This window comes from Gymnodraco acuticeps, unplaced genomic scaffold (genome assembly GCF_902827175.1).
Source record: "Gymnodraco acuticeps unplaced genomic scaffold, fGymAcu1.1, whole genome shotgun sequence".
NCBI classification, from domain to species: domain Eukaryota; kingdom Metazoa; phylum Chordata; class Actinopteri; order Perciformes; family Bathydraconidae; genus Gymnodraco; species Gymnodraco acuticeps.
The window spans coordinates 4,145,376-4,172,261 of NW_022990501.1; the positions used below are offsets into that span (position 1 = coordinate 4,145,376).

The 26,886-nt window shown below is 40.0% G+C and overlaps 2 protein-coding genes across 3 annotated transcripts in view; one reads left to right on the plus strand and one right to left on the minus strand.

The window, feature by feature from the left end:
- The window catches only part of LOC117552933 (androgen receptor-like), a 35,830-nt gene extending 29,770 nt beyond the window's left edge, over nt 1-6,060 (plus strand). Inside the window, 1 exon segment of the mRNA XM_034226640.1 lies at nt 235-6,060. Within this exon segment, the coding sequence (XP_034082531.1) occupies nt 235-393 (159 nt within the window). The 3' untranslated portion in view covers nt 394-6,060.
- Nucleotides 6,061-9,163: 3,103 nt separating this feature from the next.
- Nucleotides 9,164-26,886, minus strand: part of LOC117552931 (oligophrenin-1-like) — a 50,293-nt gene continuing 32,570 nt past the window's right edge. The window contains exons 15-24 of one of the 2 annotated variants that reach the window (XM_034226639.1): nt 26,464-26,548; nt 26,059-26,117; nt 24,825-24,930; nt 24,522-24,681; nt 23,923-24,067; nt 22,660-22,968; nt 21,332-21,467; nt 10,915-10,965; nt 10,196-10,243; nt 9,164-10,050 (exon numbers count right to left, since the gene is read on the minus strand). In XM_034226639.1, the coding sequence (XP_034082530.1) occupies nt 10,198-10,243; nt 10,915-10,965; nt 21,332-21,467; nt 22,660-22,968; nt 23,923-24,067; nt 24,522-24,681; nt 24,825-24,930; nt 26,059-26,117; nt 26,464-26,548 (1,097 nt within the window). In that variant the 3' untranslated portion in view covers nt 9,164-10,050; nt 10,196-10,197. Of the gene's footprint in view, nt 10,051-10,195; nt 10,244-10,914; nt 10,966-21,331; nt 21,471-22,659; nt 22,969-23,922; nt 24,068-24,521; nt 24,682-24,824; nt 24,931-26,058; nt 26,118-26,463; nt 26,549-26,886 lie in introns of both variants that reach the window. The other variant, XM_034226638.1, reaches the window with a different exon arrangement.

Consider the following 26,886-nt stretch of genomic DNA (forward strand, 5'->3'; position numbering starts at 1 on the left):
GATTTAAGATAGTATAAGGGGATCTGACAACTGAAATCTAAAAACTTCTTCCGTTTAATCAGGGTTTTGAAAAGGCTAATGGGTGAGGCGAATATGATTCAGATCTCTAATCCTCAATTTCCTATTGCTTTAGATGTGTGTACAATTTATTTGAATGAGTCATGTTTCTGAGTCATTGTCGAAACACTGCTTGTAGTGAATCTCTAAAACATGGCATTTGTTCTTCTGTTTCAGACGGTAAAGAAGCTCCACCAGTTTACATTCGACCTTTTTGTCCAGGCTCAGTCTCTCCACACGAAGGTCAGCTTTCCGGAGATGATCGGAGAGATCATCTCCGTCCACGTACCAAAGATCCTGGCAGGTTTGGCTAAACCGATCTTGTTTCACCAGTAGAAGAATTTTTTTATTTATCAAAAAGTGACTCATCTTTGCTACCTACGTAAACCTTAACGAAGGTTCTGTTTCCCCACATCGTCAGTTTAAAGCCCTGTCCTGTAATCATTATTTTGTTGTTCAAGTTTTTTGTATTCCTTTTAGCAATAACTGTGATTGTTTGTTCAGAACTGTTAAAGCTTTTATCTGAAGCGCTGCAAGGCCTCGTCTGTTGACAGCTCCGCTTTCAGAGATGTTACTTTATATAAGTCTGTGTTTCATGATTACAGGACACTAAAAGTAGCAGGGTTAAAAACTTTTTTCGCATGTGACATTAAAACTCTAGACAAGGTATTAACTTTACCAAAAGAACAAGAGATGGCACAAATAGCAGATGAGAATTGGATAAGGAAACAAACAAATACTTATACCCTTTTACTTTCCAAAATCTGTGCTCAAAATTGCACACTGAGAACGATTCATGCCGAATCAAGAATATATCTTCTGAGTATTTAGATGTTGTGAACGTGAGAAATACTCTTTCTCGTAAATAAGCAAGACCTTTTGAGGATGATTTTACTGGACATACCCAGGCATCCCAAAATGCATTGGAGCTCTTCAAACTGTTCATTAACAGAAGGCGCTGCAGACAGTTAAAATAAATAACCATGAGTAAAATATTCAAAAAATGCACATATTAACTTAATTGAAATATCAAAACATTGAAATTGCCTTCAAATAATACTGGAAAATATTCAATTGGGTGGATTTTAATTCAACTGTAACTGGGGCGGTCACACTGACAAACTGATACATTGACTTTAATTAAATGTATTCTATCAACAGATTCCACATTACTGTATTTGGTTGGTTGAAAAAAATAATATTAAATTTAAATCAAAAGTATTAGGTTCAACTTAATATTATTGCTTTCAACTAACCTAATACAGTTATGTGAAATGTATTTACATAATACATTAAGTTAAAGTCAACGGTTCAGTTTTTTCAGTGTAGTTGTTGATATATGCACCTATTTGATGCAGAGAAGAAGAATTGCTGCACTTTTCTACAGTGGGAACAATCTGCTGGTAATGATACACCTAATTGTTTATTTGTCAAGCAGTATGCACTACATAAGGAGTGAGTATGTAGCGTGCAGTATAGGTTTGGAGTTTGAACACAGCTCCAATGCTGTCTTCAGGTGCATCTACTCATTTCCTGCTTATGAATGTAGTTAGTACAATTTGGTGGGCATTTAATTATGTTGGCATATTAGGATTACTAAGGTAACAAAATAAATAAATGACATTACGAGCTGGGGGAGAGAGAGATATAAAGAGAAAACCTGCAATGGTAACCACACTTACCATTTATTATGTCGACAGTGGATGCCCTAATCAAATATACTTGTATATTACAAATGTACTGCATGTTTATTAAAAACATAGTGTAATTTAATACATCAATAATGAAATACTTGTGATTTAAGCCCAGAATCACCATATTATCATAGCAGTTGAACTCAATAGCAATTGGGCCTGTACAGAAGAAAGTTTGGTTCAGTTTCTCAGCATCAGGATCAACGACAAGTTTTGGTTCCTTAACCAAAGAAAAAAACCGTAATCTCAAGTTTTCTTCTCATAAATATGTGAATTACATTTGCAGAGAATATCCAAGTCTCTCAGAATATTACCCCCTCCCATGGCTCAGTCATTTATTAATGTTTACCTTCAGTGGCCCTAATACGCTGTCGTTTCTAAGAGCTAAAGTGCCTTAAACACAGAAATTAAGATGTACCTTTAAGATAACTGTTATCAAGCATTCGAATGAATGGACAAAATCCACTGCTGAGACAATCAAAGATAAGGAAGTCAAGCATTACAAAACAAACTTGATGTCCTACATCATATTTTAAAATGTATGTCAAACATCATATTGTCCTGCTGTGAGAATGTACTGTAGTTTTAGTTCAACTGGCGTTAATCCAGGATAAATCTACTGAGGACAGTTGATGTCTTAATGAGAAACTCAAAAGTGAAATCGAAAGTTAAGGAAAACTAGGTATGTAATGATACATTACATCATTGTTGCCACCACTTTGACTCACATTTTCACATCTCACATCAAAACATAATAACTGAAGATTAAACTCCCCTGCAGCTGTTATTCCCTCTAAACAATAAAGAAACGATGTTTGAATTAAAATAAAAATCTAAACTAAGCATAGCAAGATTTTTCAATTCTGGAAACATTATTATTCACTCATGTCTATGATGCATTGATAACATACTTGTACTGTATGATTATAGCTATGAACATTCATAAATATAACAACTATGTAAATAATTCATTATAACAACAATCACAACGCATAAAGCATGATCGTATAAGCATAATGACTTTTGAGGTCAACTATCATAAAACGTCATTATTGCTTGTCACTCATAAATCGTTGTGTTTGGGTCTCCCGTGACCCGTTTCAAGTTAAAAAGATATAATAACTTTTTATCGGAACAAGGCTTCATGATATCCTCCACAACAGCTACACTGTATATAAACACTAAAAAACTGATTTTGACCATTTTAGCCAAGTCTGAAGGTCTCTAAAAAAAAAGTGTATTATTCGGTGTTTGGGTTCGGGTCTGGGAAGACCCAGCAGAATTGTGTTGGGTGACTCGGGGTCAAATTTGGCACAATCAAGATTCATCTTTGACTTTAGACACCCCAGCCCCACCCCCTTCATCTACTGTAACAATATTAAAAACCTTTTTTGGGGAGATTGTATTCTAATATTAGTCTATTATAGTCAGACAACGTAATGATCCACTGACTTCACTATAGGGAATATAATGAGTGAATTGAATCACATGTTTTACTTAAATATGTGGTGTAATATTTTTTGGGGCCATAACAGGATTCTATGAATGCATAATAAGTTAGTTATGATGTAGTTAAAACAATATTGGATGATAGTCATTATTTTTGAGTGTTTTGGATTGAGATAAATTGTGGGTCAAAATTGACCCACGAACACCATGAACGGTAACAGCGTTTGAACACAACACAAGGGTTAAGATTCTTTATGCAAGGATAACATTTTTATATAATTCCCATAGTTGTAATACAGTATAAACTATAAATTAAAACATTCAGTTTGTTGTTAACTATCCTAAAATCCAACATGGACCACTTGTAGTGGCTAATAGTCACATCAAAAGTAATGATTATAATGCCTTAAAATAAGATTATAATATATTACAGCTATAGGAATTATAATTCAAAATGATCCTTTGCTGAAAAATATCAGTGAGTTCATAACAGCAATTATGAAGCATTATGATACTCAAACGCGTTATAAAATGTGTTGTGATTATTGTTAAAATGCATTATAAGTAGTTATTAGAACTTGTAACATTAATTACACAAGGCTTTAACATAACACTAGTATTTGAATAATGAATTATAGAAATGGCTGTAATAGAAAGTGTTAGCAGCATTTCCCCCAGTCATCACCATTTGTTCTTGCCAAATTCTGAAATCAAATATCAAACGTTATAAAACGTATAAAACACAGAAGGATGTGAAATTCCAGCTATGACTGAAACAAGTTACATTTGAAATGGTACGTTGCCATTGTTGCACTGTATCCCCTGAACACACCGCGTGCTTACTGCCGCTGAGTGTAGAGCTGTTTGCTGATGTTAGAGCATTAACTTATAAATATGTAGAGGGTAAACTTGTTCTGGCGGACACTTGGCATGAGTGAAATTAGAGAAAATTGGACTGTAAGCTGCTTTTATAGTTTATTCCTCCACTGCACAGCTACAATAAAATAAGCAATTTTGCAGATCTGGCCAACAAGATATCATGCCTTTTTGGTTTTAATTGTGCATTGAATAGGTATCCAACCTCCATTCAGACTCTTTTGCAGCTACTTTAAAGCTCATTAAGGCAACGCTAACCCTTTAAGATTAATTAATAAAACTAAAGTTGTGTTCACTCAGTCAGCGGACAGAGCTATCCCTAACTGACAGTCCTGCTGTGTGTAGCAGCAGCAGAAACTGGCAGACACACAATGAGAAGTGGATTCAAAGTGCCTGCGATATTAGATTAGGGCAGTCATTTTCCAAAAGGACAACAAATAGAAATGTGCAGCCAAATTAGAACTGGAAGGGCTTCTGATGCACAATCTGAAAGGTCCTTGAATAGCCCTGCCAACGCTTGGAGTTCAGAACCAAGGAAACAAATCTGTGGAATGCCTTGAAGATAACTCAAAAACACTTGAGTAAAACTGTTGAAAAGCATTCAGTCATGGAGCCGAATTCTATAATCACTTTTAGTTTTTATTTAAAGAACACAAATTGAGCGTATTATGTCACTTTGTACACACAGCAGAGCGTGAATCACACTGAAATAGTATCTTGTCAGTAAATGAACCAAACGTGGAAAGGTTGGCATATTTATCATCAGAACAAACAAAACTTCAACATAACTTCAGCTCACGTCCTGCAGCAATGCTTTATAACTCTGTAAATACAACACTTTTAACAATTCTATAGTTCTTTCACTAGCTTGTAGATGCATGCATTGTGTGTGTGTAGAACTGTATTCATCATTTTTAGCTTTACACAAAGCAATGCATGGACATCCACGGAAGTCTCTCCTGTGTATTCTGTCATTGTTCAATGCATGAGCCATCTGTCAGGAAGCATGATGCCATCTTGTTGTACAGTAACAAGCTGGCAATAACCGCCAGCTTCAGTGTTTTGTTTCGGACCCATTCACTAACTTCAGCTGTGCGTCAAAAGTACTTTTCTTCATCTGCAAGTTAATATCTTCATATTGTCTTTTTATACAATGTTTACTAAATGAAAATGAACGGAGGGATGGACCAATCCAGGTGATCCATGAACATTGATCCCACAACTTAAATAAATGTGTCTACCGTTATTTAAGGAAGCAGTAATGGAGTGTGATATTAAACATACAGAAATGTCCTTCAAACATATCATATCATATCATATCACGTATATCATATATAAATCTAAACATGTAAAAGAACTGGAAAACGACTCATCCTGTGTTACCCTTGAAGACTGTTCAATACTCTTTTTTTATGCATGCACACATTAAAGGTAGCACTGGGTGAGTAATTTATATTAAAATTGTTATTTTCTTGGTGATATTCCTTTAAGTAACAACATAATGGTAAACTTTTGATTAAATTGAAATATTCAGAAATCTTCTCACAGTTCCCAAATGCACTATATTGTAAGACTGTTGTTGCCGATAACACTTTGTAATCCTTGAAATGAACACTGGTTTCAAAGAATGTTGTCATTTGTAATGCTGTTTTAGCTTTATCTCAAGGCATTGCCAGTCAATGAGCCACCCAGCTGCTCTGTTCACTTTGAATATGATTGAGTCACAGTAGGCTACAGTGTGTGTATAATGTTGATGGACATTAGTTGGTACACTGTGTGCCCAATGTACTGCATATTAACCTGGTTCTTTGTACATGCTAGAGTATCTGTTTAATGTCTGTTTTGGTGTCCCAGTTCTTAACTTTTAAAGACATCTCTTGTAGGATTTATACCTTTTGTGACTTTGTGTTTTTCAATATTTGTTTTTATCAAAGGTGTAAAGCTGCATCGTCTTTTAAAGGCAATTAAAATAATTCTGACTCTTTGTTTGAAGTTATTGTACTTGATATGAAGGGGATATTTAGTAGAGTTTCAAAAAAGGAATTTTAATTAATCTCAGACTTTAGTCATGAATAGGCTTTTTCCCTTTTTAATTATTTGGATTCCAACATGCATGAAAGCTGGGCAAACGGGGAATACGGAAGGATAAGACCCATTTATAACACATTCATAAATGGATACAAGTGCCATATATATCTGGTAAGCACGATGCCATTATCTTAAATCGAAAAAAATATTTAACAAGTGTCAGATGGTACATAAATACATGTTTAATTCATCTTGGACATCCAGTAAACAGCTTGCTTCAGTGAGAACACACACTGTTTTGTTCTTGAGTCTCGCACTTGGCCGCATATTAATTTGCAGCTCAAGGTTATTTGAATTGGCACGAATTTGGCAAGGGAGTTGCCGCCGGTGATTTGTGTGGGAAAGAAGTCCAAATCTTAATACTGGGGCTGCACATTAGCAAGACATTCTGCAAAATTGAAGAACAAGCCGAATGTGGAATGGAAAGTTTTGAGGCGGGGTGGCGAGGCTCTAACAGGTGGCGAAGGTTGGAATGTGGAGGAGGCAAAGAAATTGCTGAGTGAGTTTAAAAAGGGTTTATTAAACTGATGGAGTTATCTGACTGAGTGCATAATGCAAGGCCGTAACCATGGAGTCAACATTGGGGGGGACCAACAATTAAATCAAAAATTTGAATACTAATTTCCTGCTATTCTAAAGGAAAATATATACAAATTCACTAACACATGGGATACTTTAAAACCTGTTAAACCCCATAAAAACAATAATATTCACGAAACTGTGTCTCAGGCATGGGCGTATAAGCATCCTCAATGTGGGTGGGACAATTTGACGGTGGGTGTAGGTAGGTGGTGGACCTCAGTAGGGGGGTCCGGGGGTATGCTCCCCCGGGAAGATTTATTTTTAAATGTTGAAGTTAAATGCATCAATTTGGTGCAAAATTAGGGACTAAATCTATAGATACATCTCTCAACACCCATATGAAACAGAACTGTACACAGATTTACTTTTTCTTTATGCATATTTTACAAATCACTCCCCTAGCTACTCTTCCTGAAAAGTTCGGTTTTAACATCAGAACTACAAGTTATTTACACAAAGAAGCTAAACCGGAGGGTTCATTAACATTACCATTACGAAATACAATAATATAGATTACTTTAGAGCTAACTAGAAAAAGATACCAGAACGGATGGAGGGCAAATTAAAACATGACTGACCTGCTTGGAGCATCAGCGCTAACTGAAGCTGGACTCGGGCGTGCGACAGCTAAATACACCCACCGGGTACAAAATAAAGATATGCATAAACAATCAAAGGCGGAACCAATTTACATATGAAAAGATTATATCATTTTGGTGAAGTTCACAATAACATAAAATAAAGATTTTCAAGTATAAAATCTTATATTTTTCCTTCAATTATGAATTAATTTCCTGTTGTACAAGATATTTGAATGGAAGTGAATAAAGGCCAAACATAATGGAAACCCACCACATAAAACATGTCCCAGGAGCCAATGTGGTTGGGTTTCACAGTCAGATAGCTCCATGATGTTTTTCAAGTTTTAAACACTGCAGGGGATGACCATAGAGACACACAGAGACTTCACAGTAAACGTTTTGGATTGTAAGGCCAACATTATTCTTATATTATTATACATGTTTGCAGCATTGCTTTGGGTGTTTTAGGCTGTGAGAAATTCATGGTCATTCATGGTACCCTCAGAATAAAGCCATCTGGGATTCTCTGACGTTTAGTTTGGTCCAGTCAGGAGACAAGTTAATGACCTTGGTAATCCCCTTTTTTATCTGGCACTTTCAACACATCGTAATTTACTTATTGGGAGGCAGCGGTCTCTGTTTTGCTCAAAAGCTGCAAAACTAATTAAAGCCATTTCCTCCCACATTCTTTGCCCAATTGCCACCAAACTTGCTTCAGTGCATATTCGGACTGTCCTCACAAACTGTCCAGCCAAGGTTTTTCAATTCTCAAAAATGAAGCCCAGAGTATATCAAAAAGTTGTACTGATTAAACATCCAAACATCATGAAAATAAATGTCTGCCATAGTAAAAAAAATGTGGTTAATTAAAAACAAATCTCAAAAGTGATTTTACGACAGTATTTTGAATTATATCCTCATTTATTTGTGTAGTTATATGTTTACATTTTTACATGCACCGGATATAGAGCATCGTTACTCATCAGTTCGTCAATTATGCTCATCAATAAATACAAATACATTTCCTAATTTCTCTCTTGTTTGGATGGAGTACACAAAACTCATAGATTTGAACATTTTGACACTATAGCTGACATGTACCGCTGGTGATTTCCTCAGTCATATTGTAAAATCATCTGTTCCTCACTTAAATTGGCAGGTAGAAAGCTGGGACTTGTCTCAATTCAAACATTTCCAGAAAACATTGAGTGGGAAACCGTTTATTCTTTACATTAAACATTTTGTTTGGGATACCACAGGGCTCATTGTTGGGCCATCATGATATTTGATTTTTACTACACAATTATAATGGCCAAAAATAATTCCTGATAACTATGTTAATAAGGGCTAAAATGAATGTGTTCCATCCAGAGGGAGTTAAGCACTTGGAAATGCGCTAAAATAAATACCATGACTTATTAGTGTATGTGACAGACCTCCGGGGCACCATCATATGTTTCTAAAATCGAGCTGAACTGAGACCGTACTTACATTTTCTTAAGGTTGTAACTTTGCAAACTCTTCTTGCACTCTTAGTTTGTACACAACACATTTATTAGCTTTAATTAAAACTGTCTCACTTTAAATGACGAAAAAATGGGTCTGACACCAAGTTGTATTAGAGAGCAATTAACACCACATAAAGATGGGATTGTTCTCCAAAGAAAATGTGTTATGTTATGTGTTAATGTGCTCTTCAATCACCCCAAAGAGAACACATACAGTAAAAGTCAATGGTAATAAAGTTGAAATGTGAAATATAAGCTGTGGAATTGATTTCAATGTAAAAACAGCATGCAATAACATAACTTTGAGCAATAATATTCATGAGTCATGTTAACACTTTTCATGTTTATTTTCCAAGGTGAAAAAAAACCTATCCAGACAACAACCAGAGTTTTCAAGTGTGGTTATAAAAAAAACAGTAAAATTAACATTATAATTTCAGAAACAGAAATAAAACTATGGAGTGTTATTTTGTACATATTGTAACAAATTCTTCATTTACATTTTTTGTTTCTCCAACAATTGATTTGAGAGGTAAACTCCCCTGAGAGTCAGAATTAAGGGAATGTACACTAGTTTATGTTCCCTTTTTAACTTACGCTATCGTAATATTCATGGTGTAAATTCAAACTACACTCAGTGTGTAGCAAAATACTTTTTGTAATGCCTCTTAAAAAGTGACTTATGGCTGAATGACACACTATGTCTGAACTGACATACATAATTAAATCTACATATTTTAAAAAGACTAAAATAGCTTTGAAAGGAGTAATTACTCCATTGCTTCACCCAGGTCAATATTCATAAAATCTAAAAGTTAATATTAAGAATAATTTTCGCATTTTCAAATGAATTTCAAATTAAACTTACTTAATCATATAGTCTAAGTAAGCTGTAACCATTAGTTTCCTTCCATTAACATTTTAACACTTTAAAATAACAAAAAACGGTAATGTTATTTGACACAACTGTAAAGTGGCATGAAACGTGGGGAAAACAATAATATTACTCCATCCTAACTTTGGAATAATAATCAAACACTGAGAGGATTACTTTGCAAGCTCATTCTAAATTCCCTTTGCTTCTTTGTTGCATTACACACCACTCTCAGTTCCTTAAGAGCCACTTCCTCAGAGTGCTGGCAGTGACTCCCTCCAGCTGGATCAGCACCCAGCAGCACATGCAGAAGTCACATGATGTGGTCCGAGTCTCGTCAACTTTAATTCGGAGGAAAAAAAGCCAAAGGTTTGTGTCAAGTACGAAAAAAGACATTAAAACAAATGCCTTTTATACACAGGTACACTGTTTGCATTTCATCGCTTTAATGCCGTTAGATCCGACACAAGGCCGGAAACATCTCACCTCTATTTCCCATTTGAACTTGTTGATGAGGATGGAGAAGCCGGCGGACTAAATTAGAAAACAGAAAACAATTATAAATTACATTTTTGGTTTCAGCTCAACCACCAGACAGCCCGGGATCCACCTAAAGGTCCAAAAATATCCAATTGCAAAAAGGTCAGACTGTGTGACAAATGCCTGAGTCATTGCAGTACTGTGATATTAAAATAACGAAAATCTTATTGCCATTTGTTTTATTTATTTGTAAAAAAAACTGTAATTTTTCTTCAGAGGGCTGACACCTATCCAAATGTGTCTACCCAATGTCCGTATTACACAGTTGTAAAATAATGAATCTGTAATATTGTTTAACTGAGATAAAGATAAACCAGGGTTTTTACGGTCTTTAAAAATCATGGAAAATGAGGTAATGGTCATGGAGAAGTCATTGAAAATCATTGGTGAAAAAGTGTATGAACCCTGATAAACTCCCTTTGATGAAACTCCCTCACATTCTTCCCACTCATTTCCATCACTGTGTGTGCAGGGAGTGCAACAGGGATCCTAAATTGGACCATCCAAGTAAATCATAAAAGATGACTTGTGTGTTTCTATCTCCAGAATGGCGTCATTGTGAGTCTGACTCTTTTGTTGAGTTATTATCAACTGTCCTGTTGTCCCGACCTAAAGAAAAAGACAAACTAGGGTAAAGACAAACAGAAGAAGTGGCTGTTACATACCTGGTGCCATGCCTGGAGGCATTCTCAAAAAACTTGGTTTTAGAGGCAACACTGCGGAAAAAGAAGCAGACATGTTTGTAGTATTGCATGTTTATAATTCAACTTATATGTGAGTATCTTTGTTAAATTCATTGACTTGTTATTTTAAACATCATTTGTTTTTAGGGTGACCTTAGAACATCTGTCCAGGGACTACAGATGAAAATAGCCTCTTGGCTAACTGTGGGGCATTGACAGAAATGTATTATAATGTACAGTGTACTTGTGAAAAAAAACAACTAATAAAAATAAGAATTGAACCAAAAGAAAAATATAAAGAAAAACGTTTTTATTTTTTAATAAATATAACGATATAAAACATATTTATGTATACACAATGTAATCAAATATATTTCTATATATATTAGTGCTGTCAAAATTATCGCGTTAACGGCGGTAATTAATTTTTTGAATTAATTGCGTTAAAATATTTAACGCATTTAACGCATGTGCAGAATGGCCCGCCCCATACGTGCCACCAGTGGCAGCGCCATGGTATGGCTGGGGTAGGCTACACCCATACCAAGAAATGGCTTAGCCCCACCATGAAAAATGATGTTAAAGGAAGCAAAATAAAGTCTGCCAACTCGCGCGGAGTAAATTGCACAGACAGCAGTTAGTAAGATTGATTTCAGTAGCCACGGTTTTGAAAACTTTTGTCACGTAGTGATCGTCTTCTCAATATACAGTGGCGTTTCTAGGTGTACAAAACTGGGGGGGCAGAAAGAGGTCGGGGGAGAGAGAGAGAGAGAGAGAGAGAGAGAGAGAGGGGGGACAGAGAGAGGGGGGGGAGGAGAGAGAGAGGGGGAGTGTCAAATTACATACTGAAGACCACAGGAGCAACACTGTGAGCGCATACATTTACGTACACAGCGTGGGGATGTCATAGTAATGCACCTTCATACATGGAGTAAAGCTCACCATCACAAAGTAATTCTTAACAATAACAACAACCGTAATGCTTTAGCATTAAAACACCATAGACTGTAAATATAAGGAAAACACAGACACTCATCATCGAGGTCACAATATCAATCGATCCAGCAGAGGCAAAACACAGAAGATCAACAAAATATATGACATAAATGAACTTACCAAAGCTGAAGGCTCACTTGAAAAGAAAAGCGGCACGGCGGTCCTTCCTCTGACAGAATGTGTCTATCACTTTGGGGATGAAGTCCTGTAGTTGCTGGATCAACTGGCTTTCAATTGAAAGCATGGCCAATGCGTTAAGTCGCGGCTGTCCCATGGTGTTGCGAGTGAAAGTCTTTATCCTTTTGAGGGTGGAAAAGTTCCTCTCTGACTCGGATGTCGTCATCGGAGTTGTCACTATTATTTTGACCAAAATAACAGTCTCAGCAAACGTTTCCTCCAAGTTGTTCTCGTGAATGGATTTCAACAGAGACAGGGCAGTGTTTCCAGTGTGAAGCTCACTGTGGCGGTAGAGCGTGGTCAGCTCAGACTTCAACTTCTCCTTGTTTCCCAACGCAGGCCACAGTTTCACGGCGCAGTCAAGCTCAGGTGTAGGAAATGACAGGACATGCTGTGGGAAGAATGAGCTGTCAACAAGCTTTGCAGCGATCAAATGGTCACTCTGTGAGAACCTCTGTCCCACCTGTGAGATGACTGTGTCACAAGCCTCCTTCATCACCGGCGCTGTGCTGCTGACTCGTCGGCCTGGCTCGTCTGTTCCATCATGAGCGGTGGCAGCCAATGCATCAGTTTTCTGCCTCATTTTCTGAACATTTTCCTTGAAACGGCAGAGCGCGCTGTTGATCCCAGGTGCATCGATGCTTCGTTTTTGCAGAGTGTTGTATAGAACATCCACTTCTGGCATAAGCAACGAAAAAAACTCCAGGAGCTGCATAAATGCTCGGTCCCGCAGTTTCTTTGACAGGCCGTATGCCTCACTTATGGTGACCGCATCCCATCCTGGTTGTGCGCGTATATGCTTCATACACTGAAGTAGTGCATCTCGGGTCTCTCAAACCGCGTTCACAGTTCTGCTTTTAAAGTTCCATCTCACAGCCGGTGGCCGTGGTATGCGTCACTGTGTTGCCTCTGCAAGAGCTGCAACACGTTTTGGAGCACCGGAGAAAAAAGTGGAAAAAGCAGTTAGATCTGCAAAAAACCCCTTCAGGATGCTCATCCTTGCTGAACACAGTTGCTGCAGGGTCAGGTTCAGTTGGTGGGCGTAGCAGTGAACAAACTGAGCGTTTGGGTACGTCTCCTTCATCACCGTCTGTACCCCGCGCACGTTACCGCTCATGACGGCCGCCCCGTCATAGGTCTGAGCGATTAGCTTTTCTTTCAGCTTCAGGGGTTCCAGAACAGCCTTGATGCTGTTACAGAGACCTACACCAGTTTTGTCCTTTACTTCCACAAACTCCAAAAAACGCTCTGTAACTGTGAGGTCAGGCATAATGTATCGCAGCACAATCACCATTTGCAATTTACAGGAGACATCGGTTGTCTCGTCGGCCTGAACGGCAACAAATGATGTGTTGTCCACTTGCTTGGCTATTTCCTCCCTGTACACATCATACATGCAGTCCAAGAGTTCATTCTGTATGGTGCTTGATGTCCCTTTGAAAACAAGCTGAGCTTCGTAGTGCCGTCGAAGCCTCACACATTGTCTCGAAAATTGACCTGAATATCCCTGGATTCAGAGAGTCCGCCGACTCGTTGTGGCCCCGCAGTGCTGTCTCACATTTCCCACACAGTTTAATACAGGTGATGATCCGACCAAGCACGTACCTGTTTTCTTCCACCTTCCTATTATGAGAATCAATGCCGCGTCTGTAGGCGCTGTCAATCTGAGCTGCAACATTCACCCTTCCAAGTAATCCCAATTTTACGGCATTTTCCAAATGACTGTTGCTGCTCTCATGCTTCATTGTCCTCTCCGAAAGATGCTTTAAGTCCTTGTAACCTGTCCTCGACCAAGTACCTTGATCTTCACCAAAAAGCAGGCAAGGAAAGCAAAAGAGGGAATTCTTCTGGATGCTCGCCGTTAGCCATTTCTTTTTAGCAAACCACTCAGCGTTAAACCCACGTTTAACTTTGCCCGCAGTCTGGACCATTTGGAAATCCGGTGGATGGTGGGCACCGAGGCGCTTTACCTCCAGTTTCTCTCCGAGACTAAGTGTCTCAAATGTGTGCTCCAGTAAATGGTCAACTTCATTCATTTTCTTTCAGTTTTTTACTTCTTTTAATCGCTGGTGATGTTAGCTATATGCTGCTCTCTCGTCTCCTCTTCAAACTACACGTGACGTTTCGCAGCACTGCACACGTGAGTACTTACAGCCAATCAATTCTGAATTATGTGAGATGACGTATGGTGGGGATGGGAGCACTCTGCCCCTACGGTCATTATTTTTTTGCCACACACATTCAATAGAAAAATACTCTGAGCATGCGCAGTGTAGTTTTTACAATCACCGTTCACTTAGACTGTGAGAGGGAAGGGCAGGATCGGGTTTTGTCCCACATGGCTCTAAACAGCTCAAAACGGCCCTCTAGACACTAATTAGAAGAACACAGACTAAAACAGAAATGTACAGACGAATCAGATTATTAAACATGACCTTAAAATATATTTTATATGTTTTTTTATTTATTTTTTAGTATTTTTTTGTAATCATTATTTGTAATACTTTCTTCTGACACTAGGTGGGGCTGTGCCCCACCTGCCCCTAATGACCCGCCGCCACTGTCAATATAACATATTTGATAACGGCGTGGTGTTGTTGCAGGAAGTCCCGACGGAGAATACTTTTGCTGTAGTACAGGGGTGCACATAACTGGTACGCAGGTTATGTGCGTAATCTCTCTGAAATGCGTACCGTCACTTGTGTCACAAAGCGCATTTGCGTACCGACGTACTTGTGAAGCTTTTCCAGAAGGCGGTTAGATCACCGGACGACAGAGTCGGTCTCCGTGTGCACAGACAGGGCTGCTGTTAACGTCGGTCTGTACAACGGAATTGTGCCAAAACTACGCCAACCGGCTACGGAGAACTGCGCTAAAACAGCTGATCACAACGTTCACACTCTGTGGTCACGAAGTACTCCACTAGCCGCCCCCCCCCCGTCGACTTTCCTGAAGTACTCCCCCGTTGATAGAAATCAACACGTAATGAATTAAGACCCCACGGTTTGATGATTGATAGGTGTGTGGGTTGTCTTTAATTTTGACACGCAGAAAAATGTTATAATAAACATAGATACTGTATGTTAAATGGATATATCCGCCTTCTTTAATTTATCTTTCCATTCCCACAACAATATGCATAAATAAATGGCATATTTTGGACATAGTTCGAATGGTGATTAATCATGATTAATTAATTTTTAAGCTGTGATTAATCTGATTAAAAATGTTAATCGTTTAAAATATTTAATCGCATGATTGTCCATAGTTAATCGCGATTAATCACAAATTAATCGCACATTTTTGATCTGTTCTAAATGTACCTTAGAGGAATATTTTTCAAGTTTTTAATCTTTAATCTCTTATCAACATATGAGTGGACAAATATGCTTTATGCTAATGTTTATTATCATTTGAACAATGACAAATATTCTCATGAATATTAAACACAACAACCTCTGAACATTACAAATATTCGCCTCAATTCAACCTGGAACCTCTAATACAATACAAAGTGTGTGTGTGTGTGTGTGTATGTGTGTGTGTGTGTGTGTGTGTGTGTGTGTGTGTGTGTGTGTGTGTGTGTGTGTGTGTGTGTGTGTGTGTGTGTGTGTGTGTGTGTGTGTGTGTGTGTGTGTGTGTGTGTGTGTGTGTGTGTGTGTGTGTGTGTGTGTGTGTGTGTGTGTGTGATGGATCGTTGGAGCTATGTGCAACTCAAGGCATATGCTCGAACGGGAGCTGCCTGGACGCTGCAATCATGTTGCGCACTATCCGTGCTGAGTGTGCTGACTTTTCGTACAATGTCCCACTGTCTGGCTTCCTGCATAAAGTCAAGTGCTCGGCGCAGTTGTGGCGAAATGTCGCTCCTCTGTTTTCATTTAAACAGCTCCTTATATCCGTTAGCGCAGCTTGCTAGCACCAGATGCTAACAACAACAATGCACGTAAGGTCTCTCTCTCGCTCGAGCCACACACACACACACACACCCTCCCGGTCCTCCCAGTAGCCAGTCGGTGCCTGGCTGCCGGTGAGCGTGGAAGTGTGGTCTGCCACAAGCGGGCAGCAGGAGCGGGGCTGTCAGCATCAGCTTGTAGATGGTATTTTAAACTCGATGCGCTCTGAAACTATGGGGCGGCCGAGGAAAAAAAATACACATGCGTTAATCGCGTTAAAATAATTAGTGGCGTTAATTGAGATTATTATTATATTAGGATATTATATCAAAAAGCAAGTAGTTTAGTTTGTGTACAGTGTTTATTTTAGAGCTTTTAACACAGAGACCAGCAGCTTGGTGTGTTTGAATATGATGTTGTGCATCTAGACCGGGTGACGACAATACCTATTGACGCAGCAACCACTGTAAGTTATATTCTTGTTTAATTAGACTTCTCTGTTTCATTTATTCTACTCTGTATAATTGTTCTGTAGTTATTGTAGCTAAAACGGCGCTTTTGAGAGATTTTAAATCTCAGATCTGCTCAAGGGAACCTGTTACACAGGTCGCAGTGGGCACTCAAGCCTGCATTACAATATAGGCAGGGCCAGTCTGCTGTCGCCCATCAGTCCATTTTAGGTAGCTCTTTCCTGGAGCGTCAGCTTCAGCGTCAGACAGCCGAAGACTGACAAAGACATTGGAGTCCTGCGGGAGTAACGAGGGAGGCAAAGAGGAGGCAAATCCTACTCTGATTGAGCTAATTACCGCTGGTGTCCTATTTTCTTTTCTTTAGTTTTCTAGCCCCTCATGCTATAATCATGTGTATTTTCTCCATTCCTGTTCATGTGTCTTCTCGCAATTATCACTGGCCCCGTGTATCTCCTAATCGCTATAACCGGCCTGCTCTCGTCTATCCCACATGCTCCACTGAGATCCAACATCTAGTTTCAGGTGGTCTGTGGAACTGCCAGTCAGCTGTTCCTAAGGCTGACTTCATCTCTGGCTACGCCTCCCTGCAGACCCTGGATTTCCTTGCTCTCACTGAGACCTGGATTACTCCATTCAACACATCCACCCCAGCAGCTCTCTCCACAGCATATTCCTTCTCCCATACACCCAGACCCACTGGCAGAGGAGGTGGCACTGGTCTCCTGCTCTCTCCCAAATGGAGCTGTTCCCTCTTCAAGCTACCTAACTTCACTCCTTCCACCTTTGAATTCCATGCCGTCACAGTAACCCATCCTATACAGTTAACCATTGTTGTTCTCTACCGTCCACCAGGCGCCTTGGGGGACTTCTTGGAGGAATTAGATCATCTCCTCTCACACATCCCTGAAACTGGTCCTCCCGCTGTACTTCTTGGAGACTTCAACCTCCAGACAGGGAAGATAGACAAACTAACATCTTTGTTAACCGCCTTTGCTTTCTCACTGTCTCCGTCCCCACCAACTCATAAAGCTGGCAATGTCCTTGATCTCATATTCTCAAGGAACTGCGCTACTTCTAACCTCTCTGTAAACCCGCTCCACACATCCGATCACTTCTTCATTTCATTCTCTCTACCCCTTTCCAAACATAACAAACTAATCTCTTCTCATCCTGCACCTGTCCGCCGTAACCTTCGTTCCCTCTCCCCCTCTACCTTTGCCTCATCGGTGCTCTCAGCCCTCCCTTCCTCTGACTCGTTCCAACTCCTGCCTCCAAACTCTGCTGCAGAAACTCTCCTCTCTACTCTCTCATCCTCTCTGGACTCTCTCTGTCCTCTCACATCTCGGCAGGCTCGTCAGTCCCCTCCTGCTCCCTGGCTAAATGACGCACTGCGTGCTAATAGAACCGTCCTTCGGGCAGCAGAGCGGAAATGGTGGAAATCCAAACACCGTGACGACCTCCTAACCTATCAGGCTCTCCTCTCCTCTTTCTCTGCTTCGATCTCTCAGGCAAAAAGCACTTTCTTTCAAGATAAGATCCAATCTTCCTATTCCAATCCCAAAAAACTATTTTCCATCTTCTCCACCCTCTTGGACCCTCCCAAAGCCCCTCCCCCCTCCTCACTTCTGTCAAGCGACTTTGTTATCCACTTTGAAAAAAAGGTTGATGATATTCGCTCTTCTTTTTCTGACTCACCTTTACTCACCGCTGGGTCACCAGACCCTCCTTCCACCAACACACTAACCTCCTTTTCCCCTATCTCTCCAAGTGAGGTTCTTACCCTCATTACCTCTGCCCGCCCTACCACCTGTCCTCTGGACCCTATCCCCTCAAACCTCCTTCAGACTATCGCTCCTGATATTCTACCGTTCCGCTCCCATTTCATCAACACTTCTCTAACTTCTGGTCACTTTCCAAACAGTCTCAAGGAGGCAAGAGTAAACCCTCTCCTAAAGAAACCCACTCTCAACCCGTCTGATGTTATAAACTACAGGCCTGTCTCTCTCCTCCCGTTCCTGTCTAAAACACTTGAACGCGCTGTCTTTAAACAACTCTCCTGTTATCTCCATCAGAACAACCTTCTGGATCCGCACCAGTCTGGTTTCAAGGCAGGTCACTCCACAGAAACTGCCCTCCTTGCTGTCACTGAGGAACTGCACACGGCTAAAGCAGCCTCCCTCTCCTCTGTCATCATCCTGTTGGACCTGTCTGCTGCATTCGACACTGTGAATCATCAGATCCTCCTTCACACTCTCCAAGAACTTGGAGTTTCAGGCTCTGCACTTTCCCTCCTCACCTCATACCTCAAAGACCGCACCTACAGGGTAACTTGGAGAGGGTCTGAGTCCGACCCTTGTCAATTAACTACAGGGGTCCCTCAGGGCTCTGTTCTTGGTCCCCTCCTCTTCTCCCTGTACACAAACTCGCTCGGATCAGTCATTAGCCCGCATGGTTTTTCATACCACTGCTACGCTGACGACACCCAATTAATTCTGTCCTTTCCCCGCTCAGAGACCCAGGTCGTCGCACGCATCTCTGCTTGTCTAGCTGACATCTCTCAGTGGATGTCTGCTCATCACCTCAAGCTCAACCTTGACAAGACTGAGCTGCTTTTCCTTCCGGGAAAAGATTGTCCCACTCTTGACCTGACTATCAACATCGGCACCTCTGTTGTTTCCCTGATTCAGACTGCAAGGAATCTGGGTGTGACCCTAGATAACAACCTGTCCTTCACGGCAAACATCGCTGCTACAACCCGTTGCTGCAGATATACGCTTTACAACATCAGGAAGATACGTCCCCAGCTGACACATTACATTACATTGCATTTAGCTGATGCTTTTATCCAAAGCGACTTACAATAAGTGCGTTCGACCAACAAAATACAAACTTGAAGAAAACAGAATCATATAAGTACATCAGGTTTCATAGAGCCAAACATTTCAAGTGCTACTCAACTGGCTTTAGATAAGCCAGTCCTTTATTAGTATAAAAGTGCTTCGTTAATATTTCTATCGCTCGAAGTGGAGTCGAAAGAGATGAGTTTTCAGTTTGCGCCGGAAGATGGACACAGAAAGCGACGCAGGTTCTGGTCCAGGCTCTCGTCATCTCACGCCTAGACTACTGCAACTCCCTCCTGGCTGGTCTACCTGCATGTGCCATCCGACCTCTGCAGCTCACCCAGAATGCAGCGGCTCGTTTGGTCTTCAACCTTCCTAAATGTTCACACACCACTCCGCTCCTCCGCTCCCTTCACTGGCTTCCGGTAACTGCTAGAATCCACTTCAAGACACTGGTACTTGCTTACCATGCTGCGAATGGATCTGGCCCTTCGTACATCCAGGACATGGTTAAACCGTACACCCCAGCACGTGCACTACGCTCTGCATCAGCCAAACGACTCGCTGCACCCTCGCTGCGAGGGGGACCCAAGTTCCCATCAGCAAAAACACGTGGGTTTGCTATCCTGGCTCCAAAATGGTGGAATGAGCTCCCCATTGACATCAGGACAGCAGAAAGCTTACACACCTTCCGGCGCAGACTGAAAACTCATCTCTTTCGACTCCACCTCGAGCGATAGAATTATTAACAAAGCACTTATATACTAATAAAGGACTGGCTTATCTATAGCCAGTTGAGTAGCACTTGAAATGTTTGGCTCTATGAAACCTGATGTACTTATATGATTCTGTTTTCTTCAAGGTTGTGTCTTCCTGGTCGAATGTACTTATTGTAAGTCGCTTTGGATAAAAGCGTCAGCTAAATGCAATGTAATGTAATATAATGTAATATAATGTTGAACCAGAACTTAAAGGTCCCCTATTTTACTGTTTTTCATAAATATATTATAGGTCTCAGATATATACAAAACATGTCTCTGAAGTGTTTGGCTCCAAATACCAAACAGATCACCCATTGCATCCTATAATCCCCTCTGTTTCAGCCCTGTTTCAAAAGTGCTGATTCTCTGGGTGCGTCTCACTTCGGTTATTTTTCATTTCCTCGCTCCTCGGGCTCGGTGTCACCGGAAGTTGATTTGTCTGCGCCATCTTGAGTGGCCTCCCAGTGGCCTTATTTTTGCCGGAGGATCGAGGAGTGATCACGGAGGAGCGATAATCGAGGAACTACCAGACCATCCTCCGGTGAAATCCTTACACTCGCCCCACCCCCTTACTGTGTATCGCTCACTGATTGGACGATGCAGCGCATGCACTGATCTGGCTGCTGTCAGACGATCAGCTGTGCGGTGTCATCACAAACGGACGTCGATTCACATGACGCTCCGGAGGAAACAACGTCCCATTGCTCTTAAAACTCATGTCCCTGCTTCTCGTGGTTTCCTTGCGTCCCTCCATGCTTCCCTGGTGGGAGGGACTAAACGCAGGGAAACGACGCAAGGAATCCATTTAACCGAAGTGAAATGCACCTTCTGTCTGTTACTTTGAAAATAAGGAGCCACTCCAAACGCCCCCTTTTGAGAATCATCCCTTCAAAACTCATGTTCTCTAGTCTAGACAGAGGAGATGATGCATGCACCTCACTAGCATTCTTTGAGTATAGATCAAAGCAAGGGGTTGATAAGGGAGCATTAACTGAGCTGATCAGCAGCTTTTGTGGGTGAAGGGAGTGAAGGCTGCTCTGTAGAGATTTGAAGAACTGCCGTATCAGGTGATGATTCTCAACTAGTCCATTCTAAATGGAATAAAATAGATAAAGGGTCTTGTCAGAAAGTCTGGAATGATAGAAGTGAATAAGAACGTAACATTCTCGGATGGGATCCTTGAGGACAGGTTCGGGCTCAAATAGGGACCTTGAGTAGACAGCTCAGGTGGAGACAGACTTTAGGATGTAAGGAGCACTTACTAGGATGGGGCCTCGCTGGTGGCTGCACTCGGGATCTTTAGTGAAGCAGGGAATCTGGAGGGGGGCTCAGGAGGCCTAACAGGGGGTCTGCAAATGGGACCCCCTGCGGACCTTGTCCTGATGAGACCATCGAAATCTGCTGGAAAAAAACAATATTTGTTCAGATTACAGGGTCCCTATTATGCTTCTGGAGTTTTGTCTTTCCTATAGTGTGTGATATATGTTGTTGTGCATGTAAATGGTCTGCAAAGGCTAACATGTCTGTGTTCCCTCCAGAGGGAGTTTGTCTCCCACACACCCTTCCCCCCCAGACTTTATTCATTTGAAAATAAATGAAAAGGAAGAAAACCAACGGCAGATCACTTACCACTGAAAGCAAGGGTGAACAGGTGGGACAGCCACACAACTGAGACCACTATTTCTACAGCCAACAATTACAAACGTGCCAATATTTGCACATCTTATCCCTATGTTTTCCATCTCTTGTTGTATTTAGGTATTTCTTTGTGATGGTATTTTTCCCAGATTGTACCATGACATATTGGTCAAACTTGATATGATGCAATGTATATAAAGTATTATAAACCCACTCAAATGTGTTATAGTCGGCTTGTAGCACTAAATAAATTAAAATATCTATAAATCTTAATAATTCTTTATAACAATCACCCTTAAACAGCATTTTATAATGACTTTTAAGGTCAAGTATCTTAAAATGTGAAACATTTACTTGTTGTTGTTGCAAGGATCATAGTGTGTCATAGCTCCCATCCTTTGAGTTATAATGCTTTATAATGATGTTATATTGCATTATAATGTGATACATTCATTCTGTGGTTGGGAAAAACACATGTGAGCATTCATTTTTACTTAATTTAAAGAAAACAATGGCCACCCAGTTACTCATAGCCGCTATAATTAGTTATAAATGATTATATAAAAACGCCATAATGCATTATGGGGATGACAAAACGCCATCATGAATGCTAAAACAGTCAGTGAGGGGGCAGCAACTATGAGGTGGTTGTGCACTTGACCTGATTTGTTTCTATAAAATGATTTAACATAACTACAGCTACACAGTGCATTAGAAGTATCAGTTCATAATGCATTATAGACATGACTCAATCAGGACTCCCTGGCAGAAGATATATAGCATCACAATGGAACTACTTGCTCAAATGAAATGAAAAAGATCAGAATGACTTTAAAGGACTGGATGAATCCACATGACAAACAAGCAGACACATGTTCTCAGTTTGCTGACAACATTTCATGTTCATGTCTTGGCAAACCAAAACACAGGAGGCTTTATTCCTAAATCCTACCTTCTCTGTTGGCTGGCGTGCCTTTGGGAGGTAGTTTTCTGCCCTGGGACGAGGGTACTCTGCTCACATAGACCCCAGACTCCCCATTTGGCGCCGCAGAAGAATCGGACCTTTGTATCGTGTCGTCTATCCTGCCAGCGTTGGGCTCTGAGTGTTTGTCCTGACGGCTGCCTGGCCTGGGCATCAGCGCCAGTCTAGGTGGGGGGTCTCTGGGGAGCTGCGGAGCACAGCCCAGGGGTCTCGACCTCTGCAGGGGGACAGGGTTGGTGGAGACCTCCACAGCTGCAATAGGGCTGTCATTCTGGCCATCTGTTGTAAAGGAAACACACTCATAAATGCAAGGTGGACAGCTAAACATTGAGATAGATAATGGGATGTTCTTGTTAAAACAGTTCAATAACTTTCAGCCAAATGTTAATGTTTTCCTTTATGAATGAATTCAAATTATGTTCAATGTGTGAGAACAGAAACAGGTAGAATACACTGAAGGTCAGATTCATCCAGCATTAAACTGGTAACACATGCACATATTTGGATCTAGTTGAATTTTTTGGTTAACTTAAGTAGAAAACAAAGATATGCCAATTCCAAATGTGTAACCAATGCAAAAAGGACAAATGGTGCCAAATGTTTCAGCGACAGGGTAAGAGAGGAAAGAGACACACCCACAGACAGAAAATGATACGATTTAGTCAGAAGCCTTGAAAGAAAAATACTAATGTAGGATCAAAATGACCGCCTCACAGTATTATGCCAACGCTTCACATTCAAGAGGCAGTTTACATCCACGTCTGTCAAGGTCATCACTTTATCAAATAGTCTTAAATACATCCGTGTATAATTGTTGGTATTTTTTATTATTATGTTATGGCCAAAAACTTGCTTTGTGATCTTGAACCACCATATGACCTTTTTGTTTCCAGGTGAAATGGAACAGACACACAAAGGAATTTTAAAAAAGTAGAGTTGATACGTTTATTTGTACTTGAAATAAAAGCACCAAATCCATAAACAGTAAATGAGAAATTAAGACAGAATAAATTGGATTTTGATTTGACAAAGTACTTCATGTTTAGAAATATGTGACTTTTTTTTTTTAAATGGCATTTGATGGACACAGACAAACACTACAGTACATTTAAAATGTTCAGAAAATGTTAAGAAGAACAACAGTAAATCTAATTACTGTACACTTATCACAGACAGGGTGGGATAACGATGAGGATGATGATGACAGTGAAGGCAGGGGAGGCTAATAATTACTCTCTGTGTGAAAGTGGTCGTGACTAAGAGCTTGAAAAACACGAGGTGGCCGCTTCGAGATGGTGATGGGTTGCCGCTTCCTCGGGGTGATGCGTGGGGGAGGGACCGGGGCGGCAGTGCTGTCCTCCGGGAAATAGCTGAAGATCTGTAATCACAAAAATAAAATTGTTGCTGTGAGACGTGTTTAGTGGCTACTGAAATAACCAAAGTAATACATGTTTATACATTAGAAGGAGCAGAAAACACATACTCATACACACATACAGATACCAAATGAGTTACCTAGTGACCGGGCTAACACATGCTTCTGCTGCACCAAATTAGATTAGGAAGTATTATTAGAGGAGCTGGATGTGGATTAAAACATTTTGACAGAGCTAAAATAGCTGTTTACATCTGTTTTCAGTCCTTGTGCTAAGTGAGTTAGCTTCTGCCATTATTTACAGACATGAATGCTATCAATCTTCTTATTTAACTGTCAGCAGGTAGGCAAATAAGCTCATTTCCTAAAATAGTCAACAATTCCCTTTAAGTAGTACAAAGGGAATCGCACACAAGGGTTTTACTCTTTTGTAAAAGTCGCATTCTCTTCGAAGTACCTTTTTGCAGTTTTCAATCAGGATTTCAACGACGATATTTTGGAACTTGATATCCAACATGGCCGCCACAGTCTCCTCCTGTGCTCTCATCAGCGTGGGGCCGAAGATAACCGCCATGTTTGAAGGGGTCATCCGATTCTCATCACTGTGACTGCACACACTGCGGACAAACATTCTGTTGTTGAATAAAAGGTAACCAAACTCTGGAGTAAGGCAGTGTCACATCATCCTACCTAGATCCTTTCAGAAAGACAGCAAAAGGTCCTATTGGGGTAGTACACTTTTTTTTAAACTAGCACTTACTTGATCAAGTGTTTGATAAGCATCTCCACCATCTCCCGATTCTTCTCTGGCAGTTTGTAGGAAAGAGAATGAATCTCACTCAGGCGAGTATCAAGATTATCGGACTCTGTGTTACAAAGACAACACACAATTACTTAATAAAAGACCAGCATATATATACAAATCATAACATTTTAAAGTGTACCTGCATTACCCCTAAATCATAAACATGTACAAAATGTATGTAGTAAAAAATGTCATTTATATAATGGTTCTTTTAATAAAATGTCTGGATTATCAAAAATATTTGAACAGAAATGATTCAGTTATATATAAAAACATCTGATTAAAAATTATATGGATAAGGGCACAGCGATGAATTGCAAAGGCATGACAGAGAGGAAACACATTAAGTCTCCAAATCAACCTCAGGCCCGGGTAATAAGCCATCAAATGAGGAGGCCCTATTCAACTTTCTTAGGAAACACAAGCTTTGTTTCTGAACATCCTGACGGAATGAGGCTGAGGCTAATAAAGTCATCGTGTTCTGTTTTACAGCGACTTTGTGAGACGGATTTAGAGGAGCAGAGGACTCCGATTTCTTTTAGTGACTTCCAGTCTGATATAGATTTTGTTAGAATATTGAAATAGTACTTAAACAATTATATATTAGTCAAAAGTCAAAAGCTGTCAATAGCTGTCAAAATAAGTAAACATTCTTTGACTACAGCTTTTAAATGTCAGTATTTTCTGGTTTCTTTACTCATCTATGATTTTAAACAAAAAATAAATTGTTATAGGGTGTTAAAACAAGATCATTGATGAAGATTTCTTCTGTTTGGGTAATATTGTTTTGACTGTTTTCAGGCATTTTATAGATCGGACAAGTAATTGATTAAACTATAAACAATAATCATTATTGCAACCATGATATCAAATCGAAATCTGCATCTATCAAATAATTTACAGATGAAATCACCCAAGAGTCAATAAAGCTCAGAAAAACTTCACTTAAACATTACTAAACTAAATAATTAGGCTATCCCAAAACAGTGTGATCAATGCATATATAACTTGATCTTCTTTTATTTTTGAATGAGCATGCATTTAATAGGGAACTATTTCCCCTGTTCCTGTTGCATGCTATCAAGTTTTATTGGTTGGTCTAGATCCCAGAGGAGAGTTGAAAATGGAGGCCAATAAAAGATGAACAAGCAAACCAAGCTGCCTAATCTTGGGCCAACTTGTGTCTTACTTGCAGCACATATGAGGTCTCTGTGCAGACTGTAGGTCATCAGAGGTTCAGACAAGCTCCTGCAGAAAGAATACACCATTCGTAAAACAGTGCAAGGCCACAATGAAATATAAGTCACTACTTCAAACACCAAGAAAAACATCAAGATTCACCTTTTGCACTACTACCACAGAAAGGACAGAGTCCAGCACGCATTTGCTATATTAAGAACAAAAGATTGGTCTTTATCTGGATTAAGATCGGCATTAAAAAATGTAATTAAAATGTATTAATAACCATAACTATAGTCTGATTTAATATATCTTATAGAAAGAAAACTACGTCGGTAGAGCACAACAATACACCTGGAAGTATACAGCATTTTTCACACATTGACTTTGTGTCTCTTTTCACACACAAACGTACCTCAGATAAAACTTCAGTGCACTTGTGATTGTTTTAACATCCATTTCGCTGCTGTGGAAATCCACGTCTCCTGGGTGTGTGGGGTCTGTGAAGGAGCAAATCAAAACAAACAAGCAGAAAAACATTGCAAGTTAAACTATAAAATGTTGTAGAAAACACTGAAAACCAGTTTAACAATAAGCCACGTGAGGCCATGAATTCAGTACACATACAGTAATTGCAGTTTAAAGAAATAAAAGAAAAGCCATGTCAAAATAGGAAAATCAGGGGTAAATGATAACATTAACAATGGCTAAATGCCATTAAGGTGCAGAAGAATACTTGAAACTAGCAATTTACACAAAAACGCATTTAGAAATATTTACTGAGGTAATTGAGTCATTTTCTCATACACTTCTACACAATCTGGCTTCTTTATGCAAC